Source organism: Macaca fascicularis, chromosome 4 (genome assembly GCF_037993035.2).
Source record: "Macaca fascicularis isolate 582-1 chromosome 4, T2T-MFA8v1.1".
NCBI lineage: Eukaryota > Metazoa > Chordata > Mammalia > Primates > Cercopithecidae > Macaca > Macaca fascicularis.
In genome coordinates this window covers 121,857,032-121,879,169 of record NC_088378.1, presented here as the reverse complement: position 1 = coordinate 121,879,169, position 22,138 = coordinate 121,857,032, and the positions used below count along the sequence as shown (strand labels likewise).

Below are 22,138 nucleotides of genomic sequence, written 5' to 3'. Positions count from 1 at the left end.
CAATTTACAGATATTATTAAAAATGCACAGAAAATAAATGAATACTAATATCTAAGCATGTGAATTAAATAACTCAAATTGAAACCTTGGCAATACCACCATTTTATGGTAACATTTTAAGGTTTTTAAAAATATGATATTAATACATAGCAAAGTATTTTTAATGGACACAATTATAATATATAACTACAAAATTCTTATAACTATACCAAATATTACATTAAATATATACATATATCATATATGCACATATATGATAGAGGTATGTGTATGTATTTATATACAGTCATACACACATTGTTTAACAACTGGGATATGTGTACTTACACAAATCTAAATGATATAGCCTACTACACACCTGAGCTATACGGAGTAGCCTATTGCTCCTAGGTGACAAACTCATATGGCATGTTACTGTACTGAACAATATAGGCAGTTGTAATGCAATGGCAAGTATTTGTATGTTTAAATATATATAAACATAGAAAAGGTACAGTAAAAACACTGTATAAAAGGCAAAAATGGTAAACCTATGTAGGGCACTTATCATGAATGGAGCTTGTAGGACTGAGAATTACTCTGGGTGAGTGAGTAGAGGGTGACTATGAAGGCCTGGAACATTACTGTGTACTACTGCAGACTTTATGATTTATTTATTTATTTATTTATTTATTTATTTATTTATATCTTGAGACAGAGTCTCGCTCTGTTGCCCAGGCTGGAGTGCCATGGCGCAATCTCAGCTCACTGTATTCTCCACCCCATGAGTTCAAGCAATTCTCCTGCCTCAGCCTCCTAAGTAGCTGGGATTACAGGCGTGCGCCACCATGCCCAGCTGATTTTTGTATTTTTAGTAGAGACGGGGATTCACCATGTTGGGCAGGCTGGTCTCAAACTCCTGACCTTGTGATACACCCACCTTGGCCTCCCAAAATGTTAGTATTACAGATGTGAGCCACCGCGCCCTGCCTACTAGTGCAGACTTTAGAAACACTGTACATGTAGGCCACACTAAATTTATTACAAATATTTTTTTCTTTAATAATAAATTGACTATCTTGCTGTAAGTTTTTACTTTATAAACTTTTCATTTTTAACATTTTTTTACTCCTGCTTTTTGAAAACTTTTGTAACAAAACAAAGTACAAAGACGTTGTACAGCTGTACAAAATTTTTTATTTCTTTACATTCTTATTCTATAAGCCTTTTTCTATTTTTAAAATAATTTTTAACTTTTTAAACTTTTTTGTTAAAAACTAAGACACACGCGCACACCTTAGCCTAGGCCTACAGAGGGTCAGGATCATAGAGGTATCACTAGGTAATAGAAATTTTCCAACTCAAACCTGACCATATGGGTCCACTGTTGTACACACAGCCTGTTGTTGAGTGAAACATTGTTACTGGTCACATGACTATATGTAGCTCCACAAACATCTCTTTCTAAAACTTCATTGTATTGTTATTTTTCCAATATGCTAATTCACTGATTTTTTTTCCCCCTGCCCTTTCAAGTCTTTTATTTCTACACCATTTAATATCTTGTACTGGCAGTACTCGAATTTGTCATGTATTTTTATAATCATTGTCAGTTTATTTTCTATCTCATGTGATTATCTTCTATATTCAGTTTTCTTCTTTCATAATTTTTTAAATGAAGTGTGCTTGTTCTCTCAATGGTCTCCTTTCTCTTAAGGTAAATCATCTATGAAAGCATTTTCTCCATGGGTCTTCCTAGTGTCTTGTGAAATTTTCATAGGTTTTTCTTTTTGATGTTGTCTTACATTCACCCTTTGTTATTCTTCCTTTTAGTAACAGTTTTAATGGGGCCCATGATGACTCAGTTAAAGAACATTATTGTCCAGGTTCCCTGTCACCTAGATGTGATCATATTATGAAGTGCAGGCTGAGGGGATGTAAACAAAATTAATGTGTGTGACTTCCAGTGCTTTTCCCTAAGAACAGGATGTTTTCCCTGAATTCCCTTTCCCTGCACAGTAGGTTGGAAAATGTCAACAACCGAATTAACCATCGTGCTCCTAGAGATGAAAATCAAATACAGATAATGACAGAGACTTTATTAGGTCCTTGGATGAGCTCAAGAAGTGTCTACTTCGCTGTAACCCCTTGGAAACTTACCTTAAGAAAGTAAAATTGCTATGTTGTTTGAGAAGTTATATTTTTAAGTATTGTTATTATGGTAGTTTCTAGATCAAGATTTCTCAACTTAATATGATTGACATTTGGGGCTGAATGTGTTTTTGTACTAAAAAGCTGTCCTGTGTATTTTAGGGTGTTTAGTAGCATCCTTAGCCACTACCACTAGACGCCTACGGCATTCTTCTGGTCGTGACTAGCAAAAATGTCTCTGGACTTTGGCAAATGTCCCCTGTGGAACAATTGTGTTTCTGCTTGAGAACCACTAGTCTACAGATTAACGAATGTAGACATTGTTCCCTGTAGTAATGCTGCCTTAATAAAACTTATAAAATCTTGCTTTCACTTAGGAGTCGGTGAGAAGAAGTGACAAGGCATTGAAGCCTGCAAGGTGGTGATAATTCACCTGCTGCAGCATTGGATAAAACTGTTAACTGTGGAAAGTACTAGGCAGAACGTATTCCTGTGGAGGTTAAAGCTGCTAGAGAAGTGCTTAGAAAGGCAGAATGTCAGTATATTTTGATTGCTATACGCAGTTTTTAGTAAAATATTATAACAAAAAATGAGCACAGCTAGGAAAAAATGAACAGCTGAAATTAGAAATAGAGGTGACAGAACTTTTTAAGGGAGATAACCTAAAATTGGCTAATAAACTAGAAAAGTGAGATTTCTCAGAGTTGAAAAAACTAACTCCCTCAGTACTTCAAACAATGGGAAAAAGAGTGTCACTCATGGCTTTTTTTAGAGTCCCCCCATTTGGACTTTTCAGCCAAAAGTATGAAAAAGTCACATGCAAAGATTAGATTATAAATATTGCCTTCATACCACTATGAACTTTTTCATATGACCACGTTAGTCATCTTTAAAATAAAGAAAAGTGGGCCCAGGGCCAAGCTTACGCCTTTAATCCCAGCATTTTGGGAGGCCGAGAGGGTGGATAACCTGAGGTCAGGAGTTGGAGACCAGCCTGGCCAACACAGTGAAACCCTGTCTCTACTAACAGTATAAAATTTAACCAAGTGTGATGGCATGTGCCTATAATTCCAGCTACTTGGGAGGCTGAGGCAGGGGAATTGCTTGAACCCGGGAGGCAGAGGTTGCAGTAAGCAGAGATCGCACCACTGCACACCAGCCTGGGCGACAAAGTGAGACTCCGTCTCAAAAAAAAAAATAAATAAATAAAAAATAAGAATAAAAAAAGGCCAAGCAAAGAAGCCAATTAATTAAAAACAAGAATCAGAAGGTAAAGAGGTGTAACTAGAAGAGATTTTTGGTGAAGTTCTTCCAAATGAAACTAAATAGACCAGAAACTTTAATTCTTGAGAAAGTTGAAAAACCACTAGCTCAGCATTGAAAGGCTTTTAATGGTGTGATACAAAAAGATATCCTGGGTTTATTAAACCAGAACCAGCTGCTTGTCATGGTGGCTCACACCTGTAATCCCAGTACTTTGGGAGGCTAAGGCGGGAAGATCATTTGAAGCCAGGAGTTCAAGACCAGCCTGGTCAACATGGTGAAACCCCATCTCCACTAAAACTACAAAAATTAACCAGATGTGGTGGTACACACCTTAATCCCAGCTACTTGGGAGGCTGAATCATGAGAATCTCTTGAACCCAGGAGGTAGAGGCTGCAGTGAGCCAAGATCATGCCACCTTACCCCAGCCTGAGTGACAGAGACAGATTCTGTCTCGGAAAAATCAAACAAACAAAACTGTACCAGCAAAAAGAGGCTAGGAAATCTGTGCAGTGGCCTGATATGGCCTGATGAAGCATACCACCTGCTTCAGAATATGCCATGGAAGTTAAGGAAACAAAGAGAATTTCCCAATTGGTCAAATGACCAACCAGAAAAGAACAATGGATAAGTTCCTCCCAAAGACCAGAACCAGTGTAACCAAGGAAATTCTGCTGCTGCCAGGTCAGGGAGTTCTCAAAATTCTGATCCAGAGTGATTTATTTCATAATTTTAATGAGCCAGTGACTTTTTCTAGGTAAGTATTTTTGTTGCAGTTGTCCTATTTCTTTTTCACCATTGTATATTGGCTAGGTATGGAGTGGGGGACTGGGAGGTATGAGAAAAATGACTGTGCTTCTGAGTTCATCACTGTTGGGCCCCCACTGGATCACACAGAAAGAATTGTGTGTAATTCAGAGATACTCAATTTTGAGTAGGATGCAGTAACTGGACAAGTCATTTGATTGTATAGTATCTCTTGGAGAACAGATGTTTTCTTTTTGGAAAGCAAAACAGAACAAAACAAAACATGAATACTTGTACATGGATACTTGGGAGGCCAGTATGGAAGTCTGTCAGAAACCATTAATTTTCCTCAGTGTTTTTCCCCTCCTTACTTCCTTTCAACAATAGAATCTATTGACCTTTTAGCTGGGCACAAGGTATGCAGCTAGAGAGAATACATCCCCAATCCTCCCTTGCAAAATAGGCCTTATCTCACAACTAATGCCAGTGGGGTAAGTGAAAACAAATTTCTAAACTTTTTGAATCATGTATTGAAAAGAAAACTAATTGCCTTTCAAGAACTTCCCCCTGCAGGTTGGCAATCAAGTAGCAAAAACTTGAACAGTGGCATCATACCATACACAGACTGAACCCCCTCACTGGGAGTAACAGATCTGTTTCACCAGTTTGGTTCCCTAGATGACCTCATAAAGGAAAGCCCATGTTATTTGCCCTGGGTTCTCAGGTGAGAGAGTGATATGTTTTAATCTTGTTTCAACTACAACTACTGAAGTTTTGATTCCATTAATCCTAACTCCTACATCTTTCCTGGGATTATTATGATATTAACATTCTGCTTAAAATATGTTGAAGTTTCAGATGTATTAAGATTTATATTTGAAGCTCAATTATTCAGGATATTGAATATACACAATTGATCTGGGGTTTCAGGACATGAGACATTATAGCTGGGAAAGGTTAATCTGCATTTTTACTCTTAATTACTATTGTTATTAATAGCATTGCTCTGAACTACCTCTTTGTCTACAGAATAAAGCAAAATATTTTCCAATAAGTGTTTTTTTTTGTTTTTTCTACATTTCCTATCATTTTATCTTCTGTTTTCTAAGAGAATTATCTCTATTTTCCCATTATTAAACTATGTATATATATTTCATTTATCTCAAAAACCAAGTTTTATAACATACCAGTTATGTTATCTATTTATTAAAGAATGCCTGCCTTAAAAATAAAACAATTACTTATTTACAACTTGGATTTAACTTGTAGCTCTTTTTCTAGCTGGCATTTGTGTGTATTCTTGTGCATTGATATGCACACAAACATAATTCTTGAGTTTAATTTCTTTTCTTTTTAAAAATTCCTTGGGTTTAATAAAGATCTTTCATTTCTCTTTCTTTTTCCTGTTTAGTATAACGTTTCCTCTTAGCAGAACTTTAATGGTACCCATGAGTTCTTATACTTAATTATTTTTCTCAGTTTGAGCATATTTATTGTTTGTTTGTGAACTTTCATTCCACCCTTTCCCAACAACTTAAGTTTTGACTTTTGGGTTTCAAATTGTGAAACAATAGCAAAGTTGGACTAAAGTAAAAAGATTCAGCTTCTTCAGCTCACCTTCTTTAATAGGCAACTTAAGAATATGTCCTCCCTACAATGCACAATGGTGAAGTTCAAATGAGAACTTGAATAGGCAAATACACGACCAAACTAAAATGAACTGCTGTGCTGATATTAAGAGTTCCTGGTGGCCCATTGCTTGTCCATTACATAGGTCTTGATCTAGGAGTAGATTTTAACAAAAGTCACATCGAAATGTAAAAGCACTAAGCTGACTTAAAGGCTGTGGACAGAAAACAGAAGGAAGTAACACTATGTTAACTACATGTTGCTGAGGGCCTCTACGCCAGGAAGGATTTTACCTTCCAGAAGCTCTAGACTGGCACCACCTCCAGTGCTGACATGGCTGACTTTATCCTCAGTGTTCCATTTGGCACAGCAAGTAGCAGTGTCTCCACCCCCTATAATAGTGATGCAGCCCTTGGAAGTGGCTTTCACAATTTCATCCATGAGGGCTTTGGTTCCCTTAGCAAAGGCATCCCATTCAAATACTCCTAACGGCCCATTCCAAACAATTAGCCTTGCTTGAGCCACAACTTGAGCATGATTCTTGTTGCTCTCAGGACCACAGTCCAAACCCATCCAGCCGGGAGGTATGCCAGATGCTACAGTGGCTTTTCCAACCTGAGCATTCTCATCAAACTTGTCAGCAGTAACAAAGTCAACAGGAAAAGTAATCCTTACACCATTCTTTTGTGCTTTGGTCATGATATCTTTGACAATCTTGGCTCCCTCTTCATCAAACAGAGAAGCACCAATCTCCATGTTGTTGAGTACCTTAAGGAAGGTGTAAGCCATTCCACCACCAATAATCATCTCATTGACTTTGTCCAGCATATTTTTGATAAGTTGGATCTTGTCTGCCACTTTGGCTCCACCAAGTATAGCCAGAAAGGGTCTCACTGGGTTTTCCAAGGCTTTAGCAAAGTAATCTAGTTCCTTCTTCATCAAGAATCCAGATGCTTTATGGGGCAGATTCACTCCCACCATGGAACTATGAGCCCGGTGCGCAGTGCCAAAAGCATCATTGACATAGACGTCCCCTAGCTTAGAAAGCGATGCTCGGAAGCCTTCTATTTTATCTGGCTCAGCTTTAATCTTCTTTCCAGAAGGATCTTGGCCCTTCCCTTCTTCCTCCACATGAAAGCGCAAGTTCTCCAGCAGGATGACTGAACCAGGAGCTGGGTTGGCACAGGCATTCTCCACTTCTGCGCCTACACAGTCCTTCAGGAACAGAACATCCTTGCCCAGCAAGGATTTAAGCTCAGCAGCAACAGGCTGTAAGGAATATTTGTCAGGCATGGGAACACCATCAGGCCGACCTAGATGACTCATAAGAACTACTGCCTTGGCTCCATTGTCTAGGCAGTACTTGATGCTTGGGATGGAAGCCTTGATCCTCTGGTTGTTTGTAATCTGGTTCTTCTTCATGGGAACATTGAAGTCTACTCTCATGATTACTCGCTTCCCTCTAACATCCAGTTTGTCTAAAGTCAACTTCTTAGAAAGAGACATCTTGACAATATAAAAACATAGGCTGACACCTGGATCTTAATGCTGAAGAACCAACTTGCTGTTGGGAGGCTGAGTCGGTGGTGATTTTTAACGTCCTTGCCGCTTGCCCCACCCCTTTCTTTTCCACACTGTCTCCAGCACAACAGCCACTGTTAGACTGGAAAGGAAATCTAGCTTTGTGATTGGCTCATGGTCCTGTCAATCTGGATCTGAAATGTGTTGCTAGGTGAAGATTCCAACTGCCTGGACAGAGGGCCAGGTAGGGGATTAGAGGTACCTGGCTTTGGGTGAGACTTGAGTAGGTGCAGAAATCCCAGAATAAGAATGGTTCTAAAAAACAAGAATGGTCCTCAGGTCTGCGACTCCTTCTGGCTCTTTTTGCCCCCACCCCACAGCTCGGTTAACAGTTGCTCTTATTATTAAAAACAAAACAAAAAGAACTCCACCCCCACACCCGCAAACCTACATACACCACATTCACTTTAAATCTTAACATTTTGATATATAAAAACCTCTGTAGTGCCAAATCAAATAAATATTTGAAATAATGATTTTCATATGAAACCTTGCTTATTCCAGTCAGCATAGTATAGTTCTGTTTTTTCCTTGTCTTGATAAATATTTCTGTTGAGGATGCGGCTTGTTGTTAGCCTTCATCTTTAGATATATTCTAGGATGGGATGGTAATGCTGTCATATTTTCACTACTTTGCTTCTTCCATTTTACTACCATGGAAGAATTTCAGACTACCATGAAAGAATGGTCACTTCTGCAGGAGAATCCCATAAAATCATAGCAAAAAGAGTATCAGTAACAAGTGCTGAAAGTAATGGTGACATTTCTTTCAGACTACAATGTTACGATGAGGTTCTTTATTTTTTCTCTCCTCTCTGTTTGCTTTCCTACCTATACAACTTAGAAAATGAGCTGAGAAAAGTGCATGGTTTTCATAAGGATGAAAACATCTATTAGAATTGAAAGTGAGTGAGATATTCCATTTTTGGAGAAAGCAAATGTATGTGGCTAGTTGGTTTAGTAATGAAAATTGGCTTTACAATTTTTTTCATTCAACTCTATAAGCTGAGTGAACTAAATATGTAAAATGCAGTCTTTGACAGAAATATATTTGAGGCATCACCTACTGAGATAGCTAAAATAAAAAATAAAAACAAGTGTTGCGAAAGACATGGACAAATTGGAATCCTCATTTGTTGCTGATAGGAATGTCTAATGGTGCAGCCACTTCAGAAAACAGTATATCAGTTCCTCAATGTTGAAAATTAAGTCAACAGTATTTAAAAGCAACCTTAAATGGTATTAAAAATATATAGTAACAGAAACTCTCATTTATTGCTCCCAGGAATGAAATATGCTACAGCCATTTTGGGAAACAGCTTGGCAGTTTCTTACAAATATGCATAGACTTACCATACAAGTCATCAATCCTATTTCTAGATATTCATCCAAGGACATCAAAAACCTGTATTCTCTCAAAATTCTGTAAACAAATGTTTAGAGTAGTTTTCTTAATAATTACCAAAAATTGTATATTCTTCAAGTAATAAATAAATAAACTGTGATATATCCATGCGATGGAATATTACTTTAAAAAAAGAAAAGAAACAAGCTATTTACTTACACAAAAGCCCTGGATAAAACTTAAATGTGTCTTACTAGCTGAAGAAAGCCAGGCAAAATAATTATGTAGAGATTGTACAATTCCATTTGTATGATATTTGAAAAAAGGCAAGACTATAGGGATGGAAAACATACCAGTGGTTGCTACATGTTAGGAGAAGACAGCGTGGTCAACTATAATGGGGATACGCAGAAGGATTTTTAGTGTGGTAAACTTTTCTATGAGTTACTGGAGTGGTGGATACAACATTCTATGCACTTGTCAAAATTCATAGAATTGTACATTGTAGAGAGTGAACTTTAATGAATGCAAATAAAAAAATATGATCTAGAGTGTTAGGGAATCTTATTATGTAATGTAGCCTCTGACAAATAAGCCTAACTGTATTGTAATATATAGGAAATTTTACTACAGTTGATGTGGAAATTTTACTACAGGTCATGTGGGGAAAAAAAGGGGATGACTTAAGTAACTTTGCAAAAGAGGTATTCAGTTTGTAAAATTCAAGACGAAAACAACTGTCCATAAATATAATACTCTAGTTGGTAAGTTTGAATATCACACACTTATAGATGAATAATTCTTAAACTATGTGTATTATTAGAGATAAGCAAATAATGGAAGATAATATAAAGTTTCTCACTGTCAGGAAAATAAGTTACAAATAAGCAAGAGCAGAATGAACTCTGTGGTGCTAGACTAAGAGTCTGAGATATCAGTATGAACTCATATTAAGTTCAATATACACATAAGTTGATATGGAAATAATTACAGATATGTATATAAAATGTGTTTATTTTCTATTGCTACTGTAACAAATTGTCACAAATTTAGCTACTTGAAATAACACAATTTTGTGTTCAAAAACAATCCTGTATGTCAGAAATTCAGGTTGGCTCTCCTGGTTTCTTGCTCTGGATTTTATATAAAGTTTTTTTGGCTGGGTTTTCATTACAAGGCTCTAGGAAGAATTTACTTCTAATCTTGTTTAGGCTTTTGGCAGGATTCAGTTCCTCGCAATTATAGGACTGAGCTACCTGCTTTTGGCTAGCTGTTAACAAACCCCTGAAGGTCCTCTCAGGTTTGTAGATTCCTACATCTGAGAGCCAGCAATGATGCATTGAATTCTTAGAGTTGGAATCTCTCTGATTTTCATTTCTACTCCATCTGTTTTCCGCTTTCAGCCAGAGAAAATTCTCTGCTGTTAAGGACTCATTTGATTAAGTTGGGCCAAACTAGATAATACAGGATAAACTCCCTAATTAAATACTGTGATATAATTATATCTGCAAAGTCTCTTTTGCCATGTAGCACCAGTATTTACAAGTTCTGGGGAATAGGATATGGACATCTTTGGTGGGCCATTATTCTGCCTACTCAAACAGGATTTGGATACACACAAATATTTTCAAGCTCTGTTCATAAGAGGGCAGAGAAGCAGTGACTTATAAATAAATAAGTGGGGGTGGGGGGAAGGACAAAATTTATAGAGGAATTCCAAATAATGTGTGTAGATACATTCCTCTACTAGAAGTGGAGCTTAATTGACTGTTTGAATGTAGTGATTAATAGATTCTGAGTATTCAAATTATTATTCACCATGATTTAGAAATATTAGATTTGAAAGACCCAAAAGGAAAATATGCTCTTCTGTTTTGACACCTTTCTGTAAAGAAGATTTGCAGTGTGTTCTGCACTGACATAAACCACAAGGGCATTTTGTCACCACTTCCCCAAGATCTGTCTTCATGTAACAGCATCAAGCTCTGAGGACCTTGTCTTTCAAAATTAAAATCCTGATACCATGTATCACCCCACATAGAGGCTGAAATGTCTTCTTGACTAAATCAAGTTTTCATCTATATTCACAGTATCAGTGTCTCTACGTCCTGCTGTTCTTGGACAGGTTTTTCAGGTTTTGTTTATGCAAATGTCCTCTGTTTCTCTCCAGGACTTTTAAGGCCTGCTTACTTAGCTACTAGTATTTGCTCATGGTGGTGACTGATTAAAATCTATGGTGGAAAGATTTCATTACAGGTTTTCAATATTCTTTGAAAATTGGAACATGTTATGGATATACTCTATTATTATTTCTATTAGGAAGCCTTTGAAATATTTGGAGCAGTTTAACTTCAATTCACCTTTCTGTTGACAATGATTGTAAAATATGCAACTACATATTCCCTATGTTATGCAGAGTTCTGGGTGCTGAAATGACCAATAATCTATAGTTATATATATTCTCATGTACATATCGTGTCATTTTAGTCACTAATTTTTAATATTTCAAAATATACCAATCCTTCTTTTAAAAATTTAAAAATAATTTTTAAATTGCTTATGAATTTGTAAATGTCCCTATTAATAATAGCAGCAAATTACAATTTATGCATTTGAAAATATTTCCATGAGTTCTTGGGATCATTGTAAAAGGTAGGCTAAGGTCTGTGTGGTGCTATTTCCCACTTTCAATGGTGAAAACCGCTACTCTTGTATCAACCTAATAGATAACTTCTTACATAGTGCAGAACTAGTTTGAAAACAACAGAATAATTCACACGATAACATTACGTATGAATTAGCTGATGCATTTGTTTTAAAGTATACCTTTTTTGCATTTGTTCCTCCATCTACTTATCTATTCTTCTGACATAGTTCTGTTGCATAAATTTTAAGTAAATTTTACTCTTTTTATATTTTGTTTCTATAATTTAAATTTTTAGAAGATAAAAGGACATATGGAGATATGGCCAAAATTAAATAGCTAAGTTACCCAATCACAAATAGGTAAATTTTAGGACTTTTGTGTATTAAATTCCTACAGATCTCTGTTATTGATTATTAATTGATGTAGGCACTGAATAGGCCACACTCAATGTGAAGACTAAGGTAAGAATTTTAATGTTATTGCAATAAAGTTAGTGCGATATAAGTTCTATAAATATTATAGTATATAATACAAATCATTACCAGTTGAAACTAATCCTAGGGGAGGATTGATGTATGGCTGAGATTAGGTTTTATTTTCCTTAAGGAGTCCAAATTAGATCAGTGGATGTAATCATCCTTAATAAGAAAATTGTCTTCTTAAAGTTATAATTGAAAAGCGTGTTTCAAGAGGGAACATTTTAATTAAAATTTTAATAAAAGAAATTGGAAGCTACAGAGTTTAATTCACAGTAATAAGTTATTCTAGAGTTATTTCAAACTAATAAGTAACCTGGGATTATTTTTCTAAAGACGTTCCAAAAACTTTTGTCAATTTAGCTTTAAATATATTTTATTATTCTACAATAAAATAATGAATTAATTCATTAAAACTAAAACAATGTTAAGTATCAGCTTGTCTTCTAATACTGAAACTCAGGACATTCCCATTACTATATGATTTTTCTATTACTCCCAAGCTAAAAAGTTTCAATAGAAAATAGAAGTATGGGATACCTCCTGAGAAACAAATGGTCCACTGAATTTTAATAAAATACATCTTTATTTATTAAGGCTACTACTTAATCCTCATTATGATGTATCTAATTGTGGCTTGCATTATGCAAAACATATTTATAATTTAAACAATTATATTAGTTGATTAACTTTTGATACAGTCAAAATATTTGCCTGATACTATTTCTTGGCGTTTCATCTGTTATAGAATGTTGAGGATAACACTGCAATAGAGAAAGGGCATAGATGGGAAAGGAGACAGCTGTAGTTTGCATAAGCTCTAAGCTAAAAGAAACACAGATTATGAAAATGTGTCTTTGTATCTCCAACATTAACTAGGGGAATTGGGACAGTTATTGGATAAATTCACTACAGGTGACAAGAATAATTGACCAACTAGTTTAATCGAAATATATGGAAGACTATATACATTCCAAAAATACGGCCCAACATCACTGATTTCTGTATAAGATGAAGACCTGTAAAATAGATTCTAGTTCTCAGTCTCTTACCTAGTTTTGGAAATTCCAGTGTGAGACAGGGAATGATATGGAGCTCCTTTTAGTAACAACCAAAACCTATGCGAGGCCCATGGGAGCCTAAGGTTTTTGAATTCTTGCATTTCCTGGGAGGCAGAAAGTGGCCTTCAGTGGAAGTCCAAAAACCAAGAAGAGAGATTGAGTTGCTGTAGGGGATATTTGTTGCACTGTTTCTCCCTCCATTGTATGCAGTTGAAATCAAGCCTATTCATGAGTGTGATCAGGATGGACTTAACTGGAGCAGCAGTTGGAAAGGGTATGCCTTGTAAACTGTGATGGACTAAGTCCTGGGCAGTATTGAAATGTTGATGTTATAATTCAGTGAAATAAAGTGTCAAGAAAAAAAGAAAAAAAGTGAAAAGACAAAAGAGAAGAAAGGAAAACTAAAAAAGTGAAAAGATCAATAAAATAAGAGAGGAAAGAGAAAGAAACTTGAAATGTCATTTCGATCTCTCTTACTTTGTCACTTCAAAATCTCCTTCTTTTATTGTTCCAGTTGTAGAGTTCTATCGAGGTGATACTGGAGCCAGGCTGGAGTGAAAACCCAAGAACAATAATTATGCTTAAGTCTGGTAGGCTCTAGCTCTCAGCTGATAATCTAGGAAATAAGCTATTGAAGTACATGTACTATCATGTTCCCTAGAGGACAGACAATATCTATGCTGTAAATGGGAATAGGGAGCAGGAAATCATGCACTATATTGTCGGAGGCTCTTCCAATGTATATTTTCCTCCAATTTCAACACACACACATAAAGGAAGTTAGTACTTCAGGCTTGGCTCACCCCGCAGATTGGTAGTAATGACAATAAAGATATTTATAACGAGAAAAATTCAACATGTCTGAGGAGCTTCAGTATTATGAGTGAAAGCTAGCAGATAGCAAAATATATCTAGGGAAGCCAAATTCATAGCTTAACACAAGATTTAAACAAATGGAAAAAGTCTTACAGAAATAATTACAATGGAAATACGAAGGACAATGAAGCCATTATAAAGCATAGCCACTTCAATATATTAGATACAAAAAAAAAGTTGAAATATGTAACTCAAAGGGATAGATTGCATCATAAAATAAAAGCTTTAAAATAATGAATGAGTGATCAGATAATTTGTGGAGGAATTCTTGCATAAGACACCAGAAGAGGGCCAAGAGGAAATGAGTGAGGACAAAGTTAAGGTGTGAGGAAATTAAAATCTGTAACGATACTAATATCTATCACAGAGAAGTCATAAAAGGAGAAAAAATATAAAATGAAGATGATTAAGGTTTTAACAAATTACATCCTATAATAGAATAAAAAATCAGATCTCAGGTTCAAAGTGTTCATAACATGATATGCAGAATAGCCAATATTTGAAACAAATTCACACTCTAGAAGCACTACAATGAATTTTAGGAACATTAACACCAAGAACATATATTTTTCTTAAGTTTCCAGGGTAGAAAAGCAGATCACTGCAAGGGAAAAGATTCAGATTGAGATCCCACAACAGGGTGACTATAGTCAATAACTTAATTTTCCATTTTAGAATAACCATTATAAAAGACTATGATTGTATTGTTCATAACACAAATGATAAATGCTTGAGACTATGACACTCTATTCTCCATGATGTGATTATTTCACATTGCATACCTGTATCAAAACATTCAAAACATCACATGTACCCCACAAATGTACACACTTACTATATACTCACAAAAATTAAAAATTAAAAAAATTAAATTAAATACAAAAATGTCCACAATTAGCAAAAACAATTTTTAACCTAAACTTTTATATCTAGATAATGTATAATTTAAATGGGAGAGTTAATTAAAAGTATTTTCAATCATAAAGAATATGAGAATTTTTGTCTCACTGAGAGATAAAAGAAGTTTCTTAAAAAAATAAATAAAAACAAAGACCAACTCTGGGTGACTTTATTCAAATAGGCGGAAATTGAAGTGCAGAACAAATCAATAAGTTTAGAAAACGAAGCATGACTAAAAATTCTAGTAGAATTAATTGTCCAAATAAGTAATCATCACAATTTTTAGGGTATTCATTGTTGTTTTAAATCATAATTTGATTTTTATAATATTGTCTTATAGTTTTGTCAATATATAAAAGCACTGTTTATGTTGATAGGTTGATCTTAAATATGTCTTCCTTGCTGAGGTTTCCTACGAATGTAAGAAGAATCTTGAAATAATGAGTGTACAAATGACTTAAGTAATTGCTTAATGTCAAAATAATTAGATTTCTCTTTCCTTCTTATCTTTGTACTTATTGTCATATATCTTAATTTGAATTGTTTTGGACAAGGAATCAACAATATTTCAAACACTTGAAGTGATATTAGGCATTGATATGGTTTGGCTCTCCCAAATTCTGGGAATTTTATCTCCCAGAATTCCCATGTGTTATGGGAGGGACCCAGGGGGAGGTAATTGAGTCATGGGCGCCAATGTTTTCTGTGCTGTTCTCATGATAGTGAATAAGTCTCATGAGATCTGATGGGTTTATCGGGGGTTTCCGCTTTTGCTTCTTCTTCATTTTCTGTTGCTGCCATGATGTAAGAAGCACCTTTCACCTCCCAACATAATTCTGAGGACTCCCAGCCCTGTGGAACTTTATGTCCAATTAAACCTCTTTTTATTCCCAGTCTTGGGTGCGTTCTTTATCAGCAGGGTGAAAATGGACTAATACAATAAACTGGTACCAGAAGTGGGGCATTGCGGAAAAGATACCTGAAAATGTGGAAGCAGCTTTGGAACTGGATAACAGGCAAAGGTTGGAACAGTTTGGAAGGTTCAGGAGAAGACAGGAAAATGTGGGAAAGTTTGGGACTTCTTAGAGACTTGCTGAATGGCTTTGACCAAAATGCTGATAGCAATATGGACAATAAGGTCCAGTCTGAGATGGTCTCAGATGGAGATGAGGAACTAGTTTGGAACTGGAGTAAAGGTGACTCTTGTTATGTTTTAGCAAAGAAACTAGTGGCATTTTGCCCCTGCTCTAGAGGTCTGTGGAACTTTGAACTTAAGAGAGATGATTTAGGATATCTGGTAGAAGAAATTTCTAAGCAGTAAAGCATTCAAGATGTGACTTGGGTACTGCTGAAGGAATTCAGTTTTAAAAGGGAAATGAACCAAAAAAGTTCAGAAATTTCCATCCTGACAATGCAATAGAAAAGAAAAAAACATTTTCTGGGAAGAAATTCAAGTCAGCTGCAAAAATTTGCATATGTAGCAAGGAGACTAATGTTAATCCCCAAGACCATGGGGAAAATGTCAATAGGCCACCTCAGAGAGCTTCATAGCAGCACTCCCCATTACAGGCCCAGAGACCCAGGAGGAAAAAGTGGTCCAGGCCCAGGGTCCCCATGCTGTGTGCAGCTTAGGGACTTGGCACCCTGTGTCCCAGCTGCTCCAAGTTTGGCTGAAAGGGGCCAACATACAGTTCAGGCTGTGGCTTCAGAGGATGGAAGCTCCAAGCCTTGGCAACTTCCATGTGGTGTTGAGACTGCGGGTGCACAGAAATCAAGAATTGAGGTTTGGGAACCTCCGCCAAGATTTCAGAAGATGTATGAAAACACCTGGATGACTAGACGAAAGTTTGCTGCAGGGGCAGGGCCCTCATGAAGAACCTCTGCTAGCACAGTGCAGAAGGGAAATGTGGGGTCGGATCCCCCACACAGCGTTCCCAGTGGCGTGCTGCCTAGTGGAACTGTGAGAAGAGGGCCATCATCCTCCAGACCCCAGAATGGTAGATCCACCAACAGCATGAACCATGTGCTTAGAAAAGTCACAGACACTCAATGACAGCCTGTGAAAGCAGCCAGGTGGGTGGCTGTATGTACCCTGAAAAACCACAGGGCAGAGCTCCCCAAGACCATGGGAACCCACCTCTTGCATCAGAGTAACCTAGATATGAGACCTGGAGTAAAAGGAGATCATTTTGGAGCTTTAAAGTTTGACTGCCCCGCTGGATTTCGAACTTGCATGGGCCCTGTAATCCCTTTGTTTTGGTCAGTTCCTTCCATTTGGAATGGCTGTATTTACCCAATAACTGGACCCCCATTGTATCTAGGAAAGAACTAGCTTGCTTTTGATTTTACAGGCTCTTAGGCAGAAGGGACTTGCCTTGTCTCAGTTGAAACTTTGGACTGTGGACTTGTGGGTTATGCTAAAATGAGTTAAGACTGTGGGCTGGGTGCAGTGGCTCACGCCTGTAATCCCAGCACTTTGGGAGGCCTAGGTGAGTGGATCTCCTGAGCTTAGGAGCTCAAGACCAGCCTGGGGAACAGGGTGAAACCCCATCTCTGCTAAAATACAAATAGCCAAGTGTGGCAGCATGCTCCTGTAGTCCCAGCTTCTCGAGAGGCCAAGGCAGGAGAATTGCTTGAACACAGGAGGCAGAGTTGCAGTGAGCCAAGATCATGGCACTGCACTCCAGCCTGGGCAACAGAGCAAGACTCTGCCTCCAAAAAAAAAAAAAAAAAAAAAGACTGGGGGACTATTGGGAAGGCATGGTTGGTTTTGAAATGTGAGGACATGAGATTTGGAGGGGCCAGGGGTGGAGTGATATGGGTTGGCTGTGTCTCCACCAAATCTCAACTTGAATTGTATTTCCCAGAATTCCTACCTGTTGTCAGGGGGACCCACGGGGAGGTAGCTGAATCATGGGGGCTGTTCTTTCCCATGCTATTCTCACAATAGTAAATAAGTCTTATGGGATCTGATGGATTTATCAAGGATTTCCACTTTTGCTTCTTCCTCATTTTCTCTTGCTGCTGACACATAAGATGTGTCCTTCGCCTCCCACTGTGATTCTGAGGCCTCCCCAGCCATGTGGAACTGTAAGTCCAATTAAACCACTTTTTCTTCCCAATCTTGGGTATGTCTTTATCAGCAGCATGAAAATGGACTAGTACAGGCTTATTTCAGACGCACTTTGTTTTTTCCAAATTTTAAGTTCTCTGAAATCAGGATGCTCCTGGCATTGAGTGAGTTACAGATATGAATAAAATCTACTATTCATTCTAGTAGAAGACAGAAAATTTTGTTCAATTTGTCTTAGTTTCACTTTTCTGTTGGCAGTATATGTAAAATATACCTTTCATTATCCTATGTACAGAATTCTGGGTGCTGAAATGACCAATAATGTATATTAATAAATAAATTTAATCAATTATTTTAGGAACAAAACAGACGAATACTTTAGTAAATATGAATACTTACTTTTTATGAAACAATTAATATCCCATTTAAAGCTATTAATGTAAAGTTCTAAAAATCTTTTGCATCCTAAAAATTTTCTTTTTTTTTTTATTTAGCACCTTAGGATTTATTTTAGATTGCCATCGATAGCTCATTAGTCTTTTTAAAGCATCATTTCTTCCTTGGTTCTGTCTTTTTTTAAGCTTTTATTTTAGGTTCAAGAGTGCATGTGCAGGTTTGTTATACAGGTAAATTGCATGTCATGGGGTTTTGCTGTACAGATTATTTTATCACCGAGGTAATAAGCATAATGCCCAATAGGTGGTTTTTCATTCCTCACCCTCTTCCCACCCTCCACCCTTAAGTAGGCCCCAGTGTTTGTTGTTCCCTTCTTTGTTCCATGAGTACTCAATGTTTAGATCCCACTTCTAAGTGAGAGCCTGCAGTATTTGTTTTTCTGTTCCTGTATTAGTTTGCTTAGGATAATGGCCTCCAGCTCCATCCATGTTGCTATAAAGGCAGCTAGAAAGAAGGGGCAGGTCACCTACACAGGGACTTTATACTAACAGCAGAACCTTCAGCAGAAACCCTACAAGCCAGAAGAGATTGGATGCCTAGTCAGCATTCTTAAAAAAAGAAGTTCCAAGCAAGAATTTCACATCCAGACAAACCAAGCTTCTTAAGCAAAGGAGAAATAAGATCCTTTTCAGGCAAGCAAATGTTAAGAAAATTTGTTACCACCATATTTGCCTTACAAGAGGTCCTTAAAAATTGAAAAATAACTTTCTATATGCCTGCATAATTGTCTTGCAATAGACAGGAGTCTTATTTTCCTGTTTGACTTTTTATTCTTACAGAGCTCAAAACTTTCAGTAGGACAGCTGGGTGCAGTGGCTCACACCTGTAATCCCAGGTGGGTGGATCACAAGGTCAGGAGATTGAGACCATCCTGCTAACATGGTGAAACTCCGTTTCTACTAAAAATACAAAAAAAAAATAGCTGGGCGTGGTGGCGGGCACCTGTAGTCCTAGTTACTGGGGAGGCTGAGGCAGGAGAATGGCATGAACCTGGGAGGCAGAGCTTGTAGTGAGTCGAGATCTTGCCACTGCACTCCAGTCTGGGTGATGGAACGAGACTCCATCTCAAACAAACAAACAAACAAAACAAAACAAAAAAACTGTCAGTAGGACATAAAAGATTATGACTAGGGCAACCAATTACTGAGTTTTCATTAAACAAATCTTTTCATTAGTCTAGGGATAATGTTTAATTACAATTGTTATATATCCAATAGCGGTCTCCCTAATAAAAACCATGTTTTATAATTTTTAATAATTTCATAATGTTTACATGCATAAACATTTTATGTTTTATAATTAATTATATTTAATTGATTAATTTTCAAGGTCTTTCAAGTTTTGCAGTGTAATCTACCATGTGGTTTATCTATAATAATATGTTGAAAATAACACTGCCACAGAGAAGGGGTAGAGGCTGCAGATGAGAGGGTTGTAGTCTGTTTCTTCCCTCTGACAGTGATCCTGGCATATGCCCTGAGATTCCTGTGCTGCTGAAACACTCCACGATTGAAAGGCTGTGGTCATAAAGAGGGGAGTGGGAAGTATTAGTTTGTCTCACATTTCTGAGATATGTGAGCTATGTACCATATTAATCACATTTGGATTCTGGTATGGGTTGGCTGTGTCCCCAACCAAATCTCATCTTGAATTATAGCTCCCATAATTCCCATATGTCATGGCAGGGGACCCAGTGGGAGGTAACTGAATCATGGGGATGGTTCTTTCCTGTGTTGTTCTCATGACAGTGAATAAGTCTCACGAGATCTGATGGTTTCATAAAGGGGAGTTCCCCTGCACAGGCTCTTTTTGCCTACCGCCATGCAAGAGGTGACTTTGCTCCTCCTTTGCCTTCCACCATGATTGTGAGGTGTTCCTGGCCATGTGGAACTTTGAGCCATTTAAACCTCTTTCCTTTATAAGTTACCCAATCTCAGGTATGTTTTTATTAGCAGTGTGAAAACACACTAATACACGTTCTCACAAATTATTTTAATTTTTGAAGCAACTTGAATCTCTTTCTTATAAGGGATATAATTTGTACCCAGATCGATCAAAGAAATCACTGTCTATGGGCAGCTATAGCTTTACAAAATGTATTTCTTAAATAATAAGACTTGAAAATTAAAATTACTCTTTGATCCATGGGTTGCAGAATTGATATTGCGTTAGCAGGCATGAAAATAGTATTAAACTCCTTGGACAACTACATCACAACTCTTGGGTGACCAGTTGCATTGTCAATGACCAGTAACATTTTGAAAGCAATATTATTTTGTCAGCATTTAATCTCAACAGTGGGCATAAAATATTCAAAAAAACATGCTGTAAAAAAATGTTCTGGGCTGGGTGCGATGGTTCATGCCTATAATCCCAGCACTTTGGGAGGCCAAGACAGGTGAATCATGAGGTCAGGAGTTCCAGACCAGCCTGGCCAACATGGTGAAACCCTGTCTCTACTAAAAATACAAAAATTAGCCAGGCATGGTGACAAGTGCCTGTAATCCCAGCTACTCAGAAGGCTGAGGAAGGAGAATTGTTGGAACCCAGGAGGTGGAAGTTGCAGTGAGCTGAGATCATGCCACTGCACTCCAGCTGGGCGACAGAGCAAAACTGTGTCTCAAAAAAAAAAATGTTCGGGAAGATAGCTGATTAGAAGCAGCTGTGGTCTGCAGCTCTCATGGAGAAGAATGAAAATGGCGAGTGAATTCTATACCTTCAACTGAGGTAACCAGGTTAACCAGGTTCTCACTTTGGGACTGACTAGGTGGTCCGCATGACCCACAGAGAGTGAGGAAAGGCAGGTGGGGTGATGGCCCACCTAGGAGTGTCGTGGAATCAGGGGAACCCCCACCCCCAGCTAAGGGAGGTGGTGAGTGATTGTGTCACCTGGGCCAGGAAACCACATGTTTCTCATGGATCTTGCAGCCCGCAGATGAAGAGATCCCCTTGTGAGCCAATACCACCAGGGCATTAGGTTCAAAGCACAGAGCTGTGCAGACTCTTGGAGGTCGCTCAGGCACACACAGAGACCCAGGAATTTTTGCATACTCGGGCCCTGGGAATTCTGGTGAGGCAGATCTGTCCATTCTCCTAGGAAAGGGGCTGAAGTCTGGGAGCCAAGTGGCATTGTTCAGCAGGCCTTGCTCCCAAGTTAAGACCCACTGGCTTGGAATTCCAGCTGGCCAGAAGCAGCAGGCTGGATACTCTATGAGATGTTCAAGTTCCCTGGTGGAGGGTCGGCTGCTATCTCTGCAACCTGAGTTTGCTGTTTTAGTCTGCCGGCTCCAGGGAGTCCGGGTGGTCCAGACCAGGAGCAATTCCCCAGAGCAGAGGACAGCTCTGTGGCAGATCATGGCCAGAGACTGCTTTTTTTTTTTTTTTTTTAATGGAGTCTCACTCTGTTGCCCAGGTTGGAGTGCAGTGGCACTATTTTGTCTCACTGCAACTTCTGCCTCCCAGGTTCAAGCAATTCTTCTGCTTCAGCCTCCTGAGTAACTGGGACTAAAGGTGTCCTCCACCACACCCAGCTAATTTTTGTATTTTTAATAGAGATGGGGTTTCACCATATTGGCCAGGCTGGTCTTGAACTCCTGACCTTGTGATCCGCCCACCTCAGGCTCCCAAAGTGCTGGGATTACAGGCATGAGCCACAGCATCTGGCCCAGACTGCTTCTTTAAGTGAGACCCCAATCCATCCCTCCTCAATGCGCGGGGCCTCCCTTCAAGAATTTTAGTGACTCTCGCCAAGGTTTCATGGACAGAACTCTGGTCTTTCTGGGTGGAGTCCCTCAGGGGAGGGGTGGCCATCATCTTTGCAGTTCAGTGACTTACGCTTTCCTGCCTGCTGGATCTGGAAAGTTCAGGAGGTCTGGAGGAGGGGGCTTTCCCCCCAGTGCAGCATACCTACTCCACCAACGGGCAGCCAGACTGCTTCTTTAAGCGGATCCCTG

At 38.1% G+C, this 22,138-nt stretch overlaps 1 protein-coding gene across 1 annotated transcript; it reads right to left on the bottom strand.

Moving 5' to 3' along the window:
* Nucleotides 1-5,748: 5,748 nt before the first annotated feature.
* Nucleotides 5,749-7,393, bottom strand: PGK2 (phosphoglycerate kinase 2). Its single transcript, XM_045390411.3, has one exon. It carries the CDS (start codon nucleotides 7,274-7,276, stop codon nucleotides 6,023-6,025), a length of 1,254 nt encoding a protein of 417 aa, XP_045246346.1. The 5' UTR covers nucleotides 7,277-7,393; the 3' UTR covers nucleotides 5,749-6,022.
* Nucleotides 7,394-22,138: the final 14,745 nt, after the last annotated feature.

Bases quoted from the DNA above. Each gene is read 5' to 3' on its own strand.
- PGK2 (XM_045390411.3), bottom strand. From the start codon at position 7,276: ATGTCTCTTTCTAAGAAGTTGACTTTAGACAAACTGGATGTTAGAGGG.